Source organism: Heliangelus exortis, chromosome 1, assembly GCF_036169615.1.
Source record: "Heliangelus exortis chromosome 1, bHelExo1.hap1, whole genome shotgun sequence".
In the NCBI taxonomy this organism is placed as follows: domain Eukaryota; kingdom Metazoa; phylum Chordata; class Aves; order Apodiformes; family Trochilidae; genus Heliangelus; species Heliangelus exortis.
In genome coordinates this window covers 189,776,254-189,789,666 of record NC_092422.1, presented here as the reverse complement: position 1 = coordinate 189,789,666, position 13,413 = coordinate 189,776,254, and the positions used below count along the sequence as shown (strand labels likewise).

Below are 13,413 nucleotides of genomic sequence, written 5' to 3'. Positions count from 1 at the left end.
GCTGCTGACAACTGGATCCAAAAAGGTACAGCTGTGTTCACTCCCCTGTGGATCTGGTCTTCATTTTCCCTAATTATTACAATGGTACTACAGTACTACCAACCATCTGATTAGGTCCTGAGAGCTTGGCATTTTGGCAGGTCAACACAGTCTGGTGATTTGTCTTTCATTGCTGTTATTCTGAGGTTCTAGCACTGGTCTTGACATGGGGTATTAGTGCAACCTTGTGTATCTGTTTAGGGATTTCATGTATTTGTGCTTTGAAAGTGTTTTACCTGTATTAAATCCCAAATAAAGAGGTATTCTACGGTATATTAGTTAAAGGCAAGGGAAATATGGTTTTCTTTTGCAAGCCATGTTGTTATGCTCTGTCAATAAACACTGTGCTGTCAAGATAAACAAAGAAGAGTACTTCGTAGCACACATTTCTGATAAGACACATATCAGAATTGACATCATATTTCTGGGTCTATACAAGGTTTCAATTTGAGCTTTCAGAATGGCATGGTTGTTTCCAAGGTGCAGAAATGAAAGTCATCCAGTTTTCAATCAGGAAATTTGCAATCTCTCCTTTTCCTGACTTTTTCATGTCTTATCAACAACCAACAGCTTCCCTGTTTTTTCCTGACTGTCCACAGGGGAAGAAGATGGCTATTTGCATTGACAATATCACAGATATTACTCTGAAGGACATGGTTGCAGAATCGGAAGATTTTTCCAACTTTGTGGGAGCTTTTGTCTGCCAGTCCACCATCATCCCATCTGACAGCAAGGGTTTCCGAACAGCCCTGGCTCTGCAGTCCAACAGCCTGGCTGACAGGTTCTTAGGTACATGGTTTGTCTTCTGGGTGTTGTTTTCATGGATGTGCATGGATGTATTTAGGGCTGTACATCCTTCTCAGCTCAGCAGTGCTGGATTACTTGGAGAGAAGAGTGAAGGGGCAGTCCAAGATTCAGTCCCACTTTGCTTCTGAGCTGTGGAGAAGATGTGAATGCTTTTTGCTTTTTGCATTGCTTTTTGCTGCTGTTTCAGTACAGCTGATGGCTGGAAGAGAAGACTAAGGGCTCACCCCATTTTTTTTGCATGCCCACATTACGCACTCTTCCCCATGTTTGGTCTTCCTCATGTTTGGACCATGTTTGGTCTCAGGGTGCATAGAATTTCAGCACAAAAATGTAGAGAATGTAATTAAAAAGCACTGGTTTTCTTTCATGTTTCCTACTCACCTCATGCAGGGCAAGACCAATCACTCTAGTCGACTTAGTCCAAGTGTTTCTGCCCATGCCAAGTCCCTGCTCAGACAATTTCAGAAGAAGAAGCTGGTGCTAGCACATAATTAGGTGAGGAAGGAAGAGACTTAGGGCAGCATGGGGCTGTGCACATCATTAAGTTTTGCATTGCTCCAGCTCAGAAGTTCCCAGAGTCTGAGGCCAGACTGGACAATGAAATCATTTAGTCTGCTCACCTATCCATTACAGGCACTGAGTGTTTGTACTTTCACCTTGGCGCTGAGCCCAGAAACTCTTGTTTGACAAAAGCATGTCTTGGGAAGAGCATTCAACTGGACTTTTAAGGCTGCCAGAAAGAAAAGCTTTGCCACAGTCATTGGTATTTTTTTCTACTCATTAAACACTGTCTCTGTATTTTGTTTTAAAGCATACTTCTTTCCTGTTTGGTTTTGCCTGGCTTCAGTTTTCAGCTCTCGCTTCTTGTCATTCTTTCTCCAGTTCACACCCAGATTTTTCTCCTCAGAGAAATGTTTATGTGCTGGAATCATCACACCCTCCCCATTCTGCTCTGTGGATAAACTAAGTAAACCAAGTTCTTCTAAATCTCTTGCTATCATATATTTTTCTAAGTATCTGAATAATTTCTAAGGCTCTTTCTGCAGCCTCTGTAGCTTGCTATTATATTTAGTATAGCATGGTCATCAGAATGGAATAGTATTCAAGTATTGAATTAATGGTCGTGGCAATAAAAATAACTTCTGTATATGTATTTACATGCAAGGATGGAATCCTGGAGTCCTTCTTTCTCCAGACTCATGGGATTTCATGGTGGCTTCTTGGATTTGATATTCACTCCAAATCTTTTTCAGAGTTATAGTTTCCAAGGAAAAAACTCTCTTTCTTCTGGCCTTCATCCCTTGATGCATGTCTGTGTACTGAAATATGTTTAGTCAGGTTGGGACCAGCTCACCAAGTGAACCAAATTGCTCTATATTTTATTCCTGTTCCTCTTAGTCTTTGTCTCATCTATAGACTTTACCAACAGGGACTATATAGTGACTTGCTGATCCCTGATGATAATCTTGCATTTTGGTACTCCAATGTCAGTGCCTAGAGAAGGCTGGAAGGATACCACACTTGATGTCAATTTCCCATGGCCAGATAATGTTATAATTAGTTAGCTGAATAATTTTTATTCCAGAGTATGCTCTTAATTGATATTACACTGCTAACTTTTAAAACTAGAATCTCATGGGGTAATCAGTGAAATTCTTGGTAAATTGGTGTAATTTTCTTGAACAAATTCATCAACACTAGAGGAATTAAATCAGTTCTGTTCATCAAGAGCTGTTCTCCATAAATTCATGTTACTGTCACTCATTATGTATCTACACATTAACCTAACCCCATCTTCCACTTACCATTTCTATTATTTTGCCTCATCATGTTAACCACATTATAATTTAGCTCAGCACATCCCTTCTTCATCACCTCTCTGACATTGCCCTATGATAAAAGCTCTATTAAAGGCCACTGTTAGGTATGGGTGTGATAGTTTACAAGTGTGCATGCCAGGTAGATAACCTCTCCTGCCACTGAAGGAATTAGATATTCAGTCTTGGAAAGCAAGGATATGGTCCTGATTTTTTCCAGGTACTGAGAAGAGATAGCATGCTCTTCTGCTCCTTTTCTGCATCACAGTAGTTACATTTTAAAATGGTTTAAGTTAGCCTTTCTTATCTATAAGATGCACTTTTATTTCTAGTATTTCTGAAAAAGCTCCAAAATTATAATTTTTCTAGTGCTGCCAAATACAGGCTTTTCCCTGAAGTCTTTAGCATCCATTAGAATTTTTCTGTAACTCATATTTGTTTTTTTATTTAATTCTCTGTTCCCCCTCCATTAAGCTTCTGCCAATGTTTTTATTTGAATTTCTCTTTTACTGCTTCTCTGATTCAAGGAGGACTTTTTGTTCAGAGCTGTTGTCATTCTTGAGAGAATCTCTGGGGCTTTTTTGCCATGTAATTATTATCATCCAAAGAATGATTTTTTTTTCAAGCTTGGTTTTGCTTCTAGTTGTCTTATTTTTGAAAAACTGCACTTTTAGCTATCATCTCTACAATACTGCCTATTGGATGGGCATGTTCTTTTGTTGCTTTTGTTGAAGATAGGTACTGTCATCTTCCAGTCTAGTAAGTAAATATTCTCTGCCTATCTTTTTGCAATCCAAATTTAATTTATCTTGTGTTAGATGCCATGCCTTTGACAAGAGGAAATCAGCATCCTTGCTGACACAAGGACATAGTGTATGTTCTCAGAATGGAGCCCCTCCACAATAACCTGACATCTCCCTTGCAACCCAAATCATTCTGTGATTCTGTGATCTTTCTGTGTATGTTCCTGATGGCTTCTGTGGCACAGCTCCTTTTGCTTGCTATGTTGATGTAGCTGTCCCACACCTGCAAGCCCTCCTAGGGAGTGTTATTAAGCACATTGATCCATGTGCTTTCACAACCCCAGCCTCTGACTTTTCTTACACCAGGCAGTAGCATCTAGTACAAACCATCACCTTTGTTATCTACCATGTTTTCCTGAGAAGGGGAACAAGCAGACATGGATTTCCAGCTGTGCCAGTCATCCTCCCAGATGTAATGCCAATCAAGTCAAAATCAATTCAATGTCCAGAAAATATAGCTAGGCTGTCTGAACTGTTGCAAAAACAAGTCGAAAACTTCTTTTTTTCAGTCTTTTCTCTCTTCTCACCAGCTGCTGACTGCAACCAATTTTTCTTATTTTTCTAGCAGTGTTTCCCCCCACTAGAAGGATGTAGCCAGTCCATTTGTACAGCTTCCTCTTCTTCTGAGATGTTGCAGTGCAGCACCAATATTTTCTGTCTTCTTTGGTTCATAGAGTTGGAAGGCATCTCTAAGAACTCTGATTACTTGAATTTTCCTTTTTTACAGCTTTTCTTCAAAAGCCCTATGTAACCCGTGTTGTTCCACATAGAAGACTGTTCCAAAATGTGCCATCAAGAGTTGCCTATGTCTGTAGAGTCCTTCTGAACCTTTTCATTGCACCTTCAGTTTTTCTCCCTCAGTACTGCTAATGGCTCAGTGTGTTATGGAGTCATGGTGTCTTGGGGTTATCGTGTCTTAGGGGTATATATTCAAGGTTCATGCTTTGAGCAATTGATTGAATCAGGTCTCTTCAGCAGTATTTTCCCAACCTGAGCTGTTTAGTGATTCTGTAATACCCCTTAAGTGCTTTAAATTTCTACAAAAAAAGTAAAGCTTATTCACAGTGCTGCTGTCCTAATAAATTTTTGTTTTTGTTATTCTTATATGAGAATATACCAGGTTGTGTGAGGACCACAAAAGTCCGCAAAGTTTAATTAGAATAGAAAAAAATGCATGTATTAATTTCATTACATGGTATGTGAACCTTTTTTTTTCTTTCTTCTCAAATTTTAGGAGCTACTGTTGAGACAACACTGGAAAATATCAGCATCAAGACAGATATGTTTCCACCTTCTCCAACTAAAATACGTGATGTGCATTTCTTTTACAAGTATGTCAAGTTTCTTCATTTGTTTAAAGGAAACTAAAAACTATGAGGGGATATCTTTAATCACCTTTAATCTTTACTACTTTAATTGTTACCTCTCTGATACTGATTGCCATATTGAAAAGCATCTTTTGAAACCAGCAAACAGCCTTTACTCAAATCTTAATTATATTTGGTCAATAAAGAGTGATACCAGAGCTTTGATTCTTCCTGGTGCCATTTCCAGTGTCATGTTTTTCTTTTTTTCAGGTGATTTCTCAAATACAGCTTTGGTATGCTCACTTCCCATTGCAATTTTTGTTCCATATTTTTATTTAGTTTGATATTACAAAAATCAGCTAACCAGGTTAAAAAGAATTGTTCCAACCTGCAGTTACTGGTGTGCTTTTCCTATTCTTCACTTCCCTCCATACAAAGAATATCTCAACATGAGTAAGAACTAGCTCAAAGATCACCTCATTGGAGATGTCTTCATGCTGGTATCTTGTTTCTAAGCTTAGACACTGCAGCCCATGGGACTATTCAGCTGATTTTGAGGCTCATACCTACATTTGTTCCACTGATTGGCTCTCTATGTTGTGTAGGCTTTAGCAATAGACTTTGTATATCAACACTTGATGCCTATGTAAGCACTTAAATTACATGTCTGATTCTGCAAACTGAACTCCTGTTTTGAGTATATTATGACCTTGGCTTTCAATGTCTTTCATGTTGGAATAAGGTCCATTGCCTTGTGCTGTTTCAGCACAGTGTGGTGCTCTGATTCCTGGGCAAGGGGATAGTCCTTATAAGCTCTCCAGCACGGTAACACACACCAACCACAGCACTTGCAATTCTCATTGCTAATAATTCTATTCTGTTTTGTGGGCAGAATTATTCCTCGGCTCAGCAGAATTTTAACTAGCTAGAAAAACAGAGCAGTTTTCTGAATGGCATCTCAGAACACTCTGAAATTTAAATGAACACCCTGCTTCTGTTGCTCCTTTTTTTTTTTCGTTTGTTTGTTTGGGTTCTTTTTATTTTGTTTTGTTTTGTTTTTCCTGTCTTTGAAAGGTAAAATCACTGTGGTAAAGGGTTTTTTTTTCTTATTGCAGCTGCATAAGTAGACAGTGACAAGAAAGAGCAGCAAGTATTTACTGTAGTGGAAACACTTTGCATTTCTCCTCTTGTTTCACGTTAGGTCTTCAACAGTGACAACTTCCTGTGAGAATGGCCGTGCCACTGTTGTGACAATGAGATGCAACCCCAACAAACCAGGCCAGGGAGAGCTTTCTGTTCCCAGGTATTGAAGTATTCGTGTGCGTTCCTAAAAACCCTTACTCTTCAAGTAACCTTTATAAAACTCATTAGTAATTTTATAATTATTAGCAATAAGAAGTGCTGTGTCAGTCATCAGTGACTGAGGGGGTCTGATTTGTTTCTGCTAAGTGAAAAACCTGTGTGCCCATCACCTCCCAGCAGTCATGTATTCAGGCTGTGTGTTGGGAGAGGTTAGAGCTTGGGCACATTGTTCCAAGCTTAAAACCAAAAGGAAATGTAGGGATGTTTTCATGTCTCCACTTCTCCTTTATTTCAAATCCTTTTTTTGGTCTTTGACTTTCTGATTAAAACTGCCTAGTCTAGACTTTGAAAGGTAGTTTTTCTTCCCTGATCTAAGCTGTGGCTGGGTACAAAGTGATTTTTTTTAAAAAAGGGCAACCTGTCCTTGGAATGATGAAATCTGCTATTGCAATGCTTATGTGAGCCCTGACTCTGTCTAGTTCAGTCCTATATGCATTTGTTTATGTGTCTCATCACTCCCATATGCCAGTATGTATCCTGGACCCCGTGTACCAGTTGGGTTTAATTATTTAATTATGACCTTTATTTCCCTTCACTCTGATTCAAGTGACTCAGAAAGTTTTTTTGTTTTTCTTTTTTTTCTCCCCAAAATACTTGAAAACTTCCAGAGAAGACCCAATAATTCTTCTGCAACACCCAGTAATTTTTCAGAAGTTCCTCTCAACTCTGATAACCTTCCTCTTTGGCTGTCAAGACTCATCTGAGTCCATCTGGATGTTACTATAAATCTCCTGATTGCCCCCTCACTCATTGTCCTTCCCAAATTTAAGTCTCCTTCCCAAAAGTTAACACTTTGTGATCCTGTTTGATCCCTGTGTCTCTTGGGATGGGTGAACCCTGCTCACCTGGCTGAAAGCAAAGTGGCAACTATTTCATCAGTGATGGAGGAGTGACTGATGTTTGAACTCCTTTGGAGATGTTTAGCCCAGTTACTTAGAAACCAACACACTACAAATTCTGCTGGGTGAAAAGCCTCCATCAGCTGCCATGTGAAAATCCTCCAGGTGTCCTTCTAGTGTTGCAGGTTAGAATCATGGAATCTAGCACACACTCTGTGAGCTGTGATAACTCACCAGTAGTAAGGGAGGAGTAACCTGCCTTGCTTTTAAAAGTGCAGGCATGAACAGAAACAGCACATAGCTGAGATGACATACCTTACCTCAGTTCTTGTTGATTTCTCCCCTCTTATGCCCCTTTGATTAATAATCAAATAATAGTGCATGAAACTCCTTGATCCTCCAGACAGGGTTTTCAGTGTCACCTGAAGTTACATTGTAAGATGAAAGAGGTTGGGGAGAAAGGTCTGACAATGCTCTTGCCATGTAAATTAAAAAAATATTCCATAATGCAGAGGACAGTTATCATTTATTCAGATCAGGATAAGCCAGAACGGGCTCTTAGGGCTGTAGATTTTCCAGTTCTTCAGATCAGGATAACAAATTTCCACATGATACAGAATAACCCATTAAATCCATTTTCCTGTATGGATGTATTTCACATTTTGATGACCTAGCTGTACAGGCTGTTGGCCACTACTGCTGTTATACCTGATGTACCTGTCAGGAACCAAAGCTGTGAGATGTCTTCTGCCATTGCCAGTACAAATTTCTTCTGCAGACTGAATGCAAAATAAGGCCATTAGTCTTTCTTAGACTAAGAGAAGCTGTTATCTCTTCATTAACTGGTGAACATCCTTCTAGTGATTAACCATGACAGGACAAGTCCATTCCATATGGGCTAAATCACTCAGACATTGTTAGAACAGTGGCAGGAACCAGATAGTGGCATTGATCAGGAACAGCTGCCTACTGGAGCAGATGCATGACAGAGGCACATGCCAGGCTAACCTGAGCTGGTGGAACACTGGAGTAGTTCTGCTGGTCTCCAAGGCTTGCTTCTTTCTTTTATCTTCATTTTAGGTGCTTGAGTAGCACTAACTGCTGGGAACTGAACTGTTACTTCAGACTTTTGACAGCTCAACATCTGTTTTCACTTGAGAAGGCATTTTACAAAATGGGAAAAGTTCTTCCCCTAGATTTTTCCATATGCTGCCTTGATGGATGTTTACTCCTTTATTGTACCTATCATTACAAATCTCCAGGGGCAGAGTGAGGTGTGAGGATGCAAACCCCAGATTTTTGCATAAATGTTAACTAAGCCTTGCTCTCCTCCTAGCTCATGTCCTGCTGGTACCTGTGATGGATGCACTTTCTACTTCATGTGGGAAAGTGCAGAAGCTTGTCCTCTCTGCACAGAGCAAGACTACCACGAGATTGAGGGAGCCTGCAAAAAAGGATTTCAGGTACAGGACCCATGTCTCCTTGTCAGATGTGATCATTTGGGTATAACTTGGACTCTGTTGATATTAGGTGTGCAATTCAATCTGGAAGTGCAGGTGGAGCTGGTAAATCTCAGACCAGGCTCTGAGTTGGCTGGGTACAAACCTTATTAGTGAGGTGCAGTGTTGAGACTCAGGAATATTTGTGCCAATGGCAGTATGGTTCCTGTAGGAGAGTTGCCTTGTGCCTGATGAGCTATGTAGGGAGGGACATGACCTCTCTATTCCTTTGTACAGTTTGTTTGTGTAAGGATGGAGTGTCCAAAGGACTTCAATCCTTTAATAGACATAAGCATCAAAGGCAGCCTAGGAAAGAATTCAGAATTTCAGTTCAGAAATTCACCCTTTCTGCTGCCTTCTCTAGTCAAATATTAGTAAGTTCTTTCACAGGTTGAGAATGGCCCTATTGCTCAGCAGCTCCAATGCAGGCACAACACATTCACTATCTCTGTCCAACCCATAGCATGCCAGGGACAGAGCAATACTAAAGACAGAATCCTTCAGACATGTCTGAACCTCCAGGCACAATCAAGGGGGCAGCTGAGTAGACCAGTATGACCACCTAGACCCTGAAAACCTGAAGTACATGCTTTGAGTTACTTTCATTGAAATGAACCTTTTCTAACTTTTCTACCTCAAAACAGCTTTTCTTCAACTGTAATCAGTTCTCTCTTTTCCTTCAAGCAGCTCACTTTGTTTTGGTGTTTTCTATTTGAAAGGAAACCTTGTACGTATGGAATGAGCCAAAGCATTGCATTAAGGGGGTTTCCTTGCCAGAAAAGAGGACCAACACTTGTGAAACAGTGGATTTTTGGCTAAAAGTTGGAGCTGGTGTTGGTGCTTTCACAGCTGTTCTGCTCATAGCCTTGACATGCTATTTTTGGAAAAAGAACCAGAAGTAAGTGGTGCAAATTTTAATCTATATAAAAGTAAGCTAAAAGCTTGATGTGGTGAATAAAAAGTTTATTTCATGGTCCTGAACTTAGGACAATGTTGATGAAAGATACTGTGTTGGATCAGTCCAATAATCCACAAAGTTGAGGCTTCTTCTTCCAACAGTGGCTATCAAAAATGCTAGTGAGGAAAGTATAGAAACTCCACAGTAATTTGTTAAATCATTTGTTAAACCCCTGATATCTTGAAGTTGACCTTAGGTCCAGAAGCAATATGGTTTTGTTAAGGTGTGATGACCAAAATGAGAGCTCTTCTCTTTGGTTATTCCCTTTCAGCTGTGTTAAAATAAGATCCTTGACCATATATTGCTTGTATGCTGTCAGGACACATCTGGTACACATTCAAAAGATTCCTTCTTCTCAGAATGAACATACTGACTGTTCCTTATCTCCATCGTCCTCTACTTCACAGATATCATGCCATGAACATTCAAAAAGTGATTCCACCTCCATGGGGTTTCATTACCCCATAGCACAAACACCTTTACCAAATCCAAGCTCCACTGTGACATTGCTCACCCCTTGCTGCCTCCTGCCCCTCACTGTTCCACATCTCCCCTCTCTCCCATAGCCCCTTGGACAGCAGCATGATGCAGATTCTGATACAGGCTGAATTCAGACCTGCTGTGGCACCACCCATCATGCAGGCCACACTTTTTTTCATGCAGGAAATTCTCTTGACCTACTTGTGATCTTTTAGAGAAAAATTACTTTCTTTTTATCAAGACAGAGGCCTGAGAGCAGGAGCTCGATGTATTGCTAATACTATTTTGGCTACATGGTTTTGTTGACTGAAGAGTATCTCATTTCCAGTAAATGCTTCATAGGTAACTATGTAGAAGGACTGCAGATAATCTAAATTACAAGAACCTTGAATATTGGGCATTGATAAAAAATCTGTGCTTGTCTGGTTTTATATCTTCAGGCTGGAGTATAAATATTCCAAATTAGTGATGACAGCAAATTCAAAAGAGTGTGAACTGCCAGCTGCTGACAGCTGTGCTATAATGGAAGGAGAAGATAATGAAGAAGAAATAGTATATTCAAATAAGCAGTCACTGCTGGGGAAGCTCAAGTCCTTGGCAACAAAGGTGAGTAGTAATTGCTACTGTTAATACTAAAAATAATTATTACCTCTATTTATTACTGGATGTGATGAGGCTGTGGTGCTAATTTGCACAGTGCTTTGTGCAGCCTCCCACACACACATCACCCAGTCCAATGATCTGCTGAAATCCATGGGATGGGTAAGGATAAGAAATGCTGCAGGGTATTGAGGAGATGCTCCCTTTTCTGCTGGCAGATATCCATAGCATTATTTATTGTATGAGTGATACCTCAAAAGAGCAGCTAGTGGTGGGAGGCACTTGTCTTCCTGGATTCCTACCAGCCACATCCTTTGCTGAGGCAAACACAACTATCAGAGATATGGAAAATGAACATTGGGAAGATAGCCACCAGCCAGCTGCTTGCATCTCACCTGGCTGGCTTCAGGGATGACTTGAGAACCACAATTTTGAGTACTAAAGGATTCTGTTGAAGAGGAGGCATCAGCCAGAGCCTTCTACCCAATGCAGCAACCTTCTCCATTTCAGTGGGAAGCAACACCAAAATAATTTTTTCTGCAGCACTTGTGGTCTAGGCTTTTGCATGTCTGAATTTGTAGCACAAAGGTCTCTGGTGTCCTCCTTTGAACATTTCAGAGAGAAGCAGCACAGGGCTATCATGGTAGGTGCCACAGGTGCTTTGGTCTTTATTCCAAGTGCCTTGAAGCCAATGGGAAAGGTAATGTTGCCTTTAAGGGAGACCAGCTGGGGCACCTATTATGATCAGGATAAAGGTGGATGATATTTTCCCTTTGAAACAGTTTTGCTGAAGTGGGTTGCTTCAAAATAGGAAGTTTTCTTAAAAAAATCATAATAAAAATGTATTATAAAATGTCACTCTCTTGTGTCTTGTCCAAATATTTCAGAATGTTGAATTCTGAGCTTTTTTTTACTCATTTTATTTCATTTCTGTGATCGAGTGCAATGAAATAAAAATCTATGTATCACCTTTCTTTTCCCTTATTTTTTCCTCCTTGTCCTTTTAGTTTCTTTATTAGAACACTGCTCCTCTTTCCATGCTATCTGCTTCCCACATCACCCTCCTAGGACATGTTACCATTACACAACTAATATGTGAAACTTTCCCTTAACCTCAGCCTGACTATTTGTCTTGCAAAATCAATATTGTTCCTTGTGGAAAGGGCCAGAAATTCAATATTAATTCTTAATTCAATAGTAAGCTTATTGAAAATGCAAAAAAAATCAAAGCACATCAGATTTTGTGGTGGTGTTGCAAAAATGGAGGTTGATTCCATTTTGAATCCTATAGGGATTGCTTTTGAAATACTGATGATGTTTTTTTGTCCCTGAAATGGCTTGGGTGGCTGTAGCTGCTGGTGAGGGTCATGGTTTGCTGTATTCCTGATCGCTGTAAAAGCTTTACTGACTCCATTCGCAGCACCAACCACTGTCTCTTTCCTGATTAGAAGTATAGAGATGGGAGTGTGCAAGAAATGGTGGGTTTTTTTTCTCTCCTTAAAATACACTTTAGTACTTTAGTATTCAGACCACGTGAATGCATATTTGGACTCAGAAAGGGTTTTTTAAAGTCCCTATATCCATTGTATAAGGCTCTCTGACTATTCTCTTTCTTTATAAATAAGCCTGTCAGATATTTCTAAGCTGATTCTCTTTTTCCTGTTAGGTAATCAGAGCTGGCAAACTCAGCTTCCAATACCTCATTAGCTTACTGAAATCTGTGTCCTGTATCCAGGCAGATAACAGGAATTAAAAATATATTTCTCTAAAACAAATGTTATAGGCATCCATTTTAATTTATGCAAAAGATGAGGAAAGTCATATCATGATGGTGATGCATGTAAAATTAGAAAGAAATGTATGGAGGGAAATGGGAGAAAAGGAAGAGAATTGTAAACTGGGAAATAAAGAGAAATATGAAATATCCTAACTATATGTTCAAGCTTCGGGCAATTCTGTGAAGCAAAACAGCTCATAAAACCATTAGTGGTTTTGAGTACCCAAGGAATTCAGGGCTAGACCTGTAATATAGAAAGAAATTACTGTGATTTTTAATGAGAATATAGAAGTTAAAGAAATATGAAACTGCCCCAGATTGGAGGCTGTTCTTGTTCTAACTGTTGCCTCCAGCATAAAGATACCAGGTCCTTCAGAACAAGAAATCTGTGCTCTGCCTGTGGGCCAGCATAGGACAATTTTTTATCCTGCTCTTTCTTATGTCTGCACTGGGCTGTCCTCATCTGAGCACGATGGCTTTTAAAATGAGATTGTGAGGGTAGTTTTCACATAATTTCCAAACTGTTTGTGTACATAAACAAATATAAAAGGTAGGTACATGAAGCAAGAAACACCATTTTCTGGTGAGTTGTTTTATGAGGGTTTCTTCATTCCTTCTGCATGGACCATTGGGTTCTCCACACATGCAGTGATGTGTCTGCCCATCACTGTGATGCCTGCTGGCCAGATGGCCCAGGCTGATACCTGGCAGATGAAAACAGAAGCAAAACTCAACTCTCCAGCCCTAATTTTTAAGATGGCAGAGGATTTGTAGACTCTCTTTGTCTTCTAGGTCTCTCAGAAAGAGACCCAGAGACTCGAAATCCAGGACTAAGGCAGAAGTGTTCTCATTCACAGATTGCTTCAAACATTTTATTTACTGTGGGAAGCATGTTAATGTTAACCAAAGATACAGTTACCTTGCAATTCCCCAGCTCTGACTACCTGCCCTATACTATAAGAATGAAATAGACTTTCCCTTTATCCTCTGAAGTACCATGAGCAATATATATGGAATAATTTTATGGATTTTGCATTTTTTTTTTTACAGAATTAGTGTTGTTATTAAACAATAAAGGTTCAAACTGTGCACTTAATGACTGTAGTAGAAACGAAGTCTTTGTCA

General features: G+C 39.7%; 1 protein-coding gene across 1 annotated transcript in view; it reads left to right on the top strand.

The window, feature by feature from the left end:
- The window catches only part of ELAPOR2 (endosome-lysosome associated apoptosis and autophagy regulator family member 2), a 101,167-nt gene that overhangs the window by 84,794 nt on the left and 2,960 nt on the right, over positions 1–13,413 (top strand). Inside the window, exons 16-21 of the mRNA XM_071734061.1 lie at positions 639–828; positions 4,701–4,797; positions 5,975–6,076; positions 8,311–8,437; positions 9,193–9,371; positions 10,352–10,517. Of these exons, the coding sequence (XP_071590162.1) occupies positions 639–828; positions 4,701–4,797; positions 5,975–6,076; positions 8,311–8,437; positions 9,193–9,371; positions 10,352–10,517 (861 nt within the window). The remainder of the gene's footprint in view (positions 1–638; positions 829–4,700; positions 4,798–5,974; positions 6,077–8,310; positions 8,438–9,192; positions 9,372–10,351; positions 10,518–13,413) is intronic.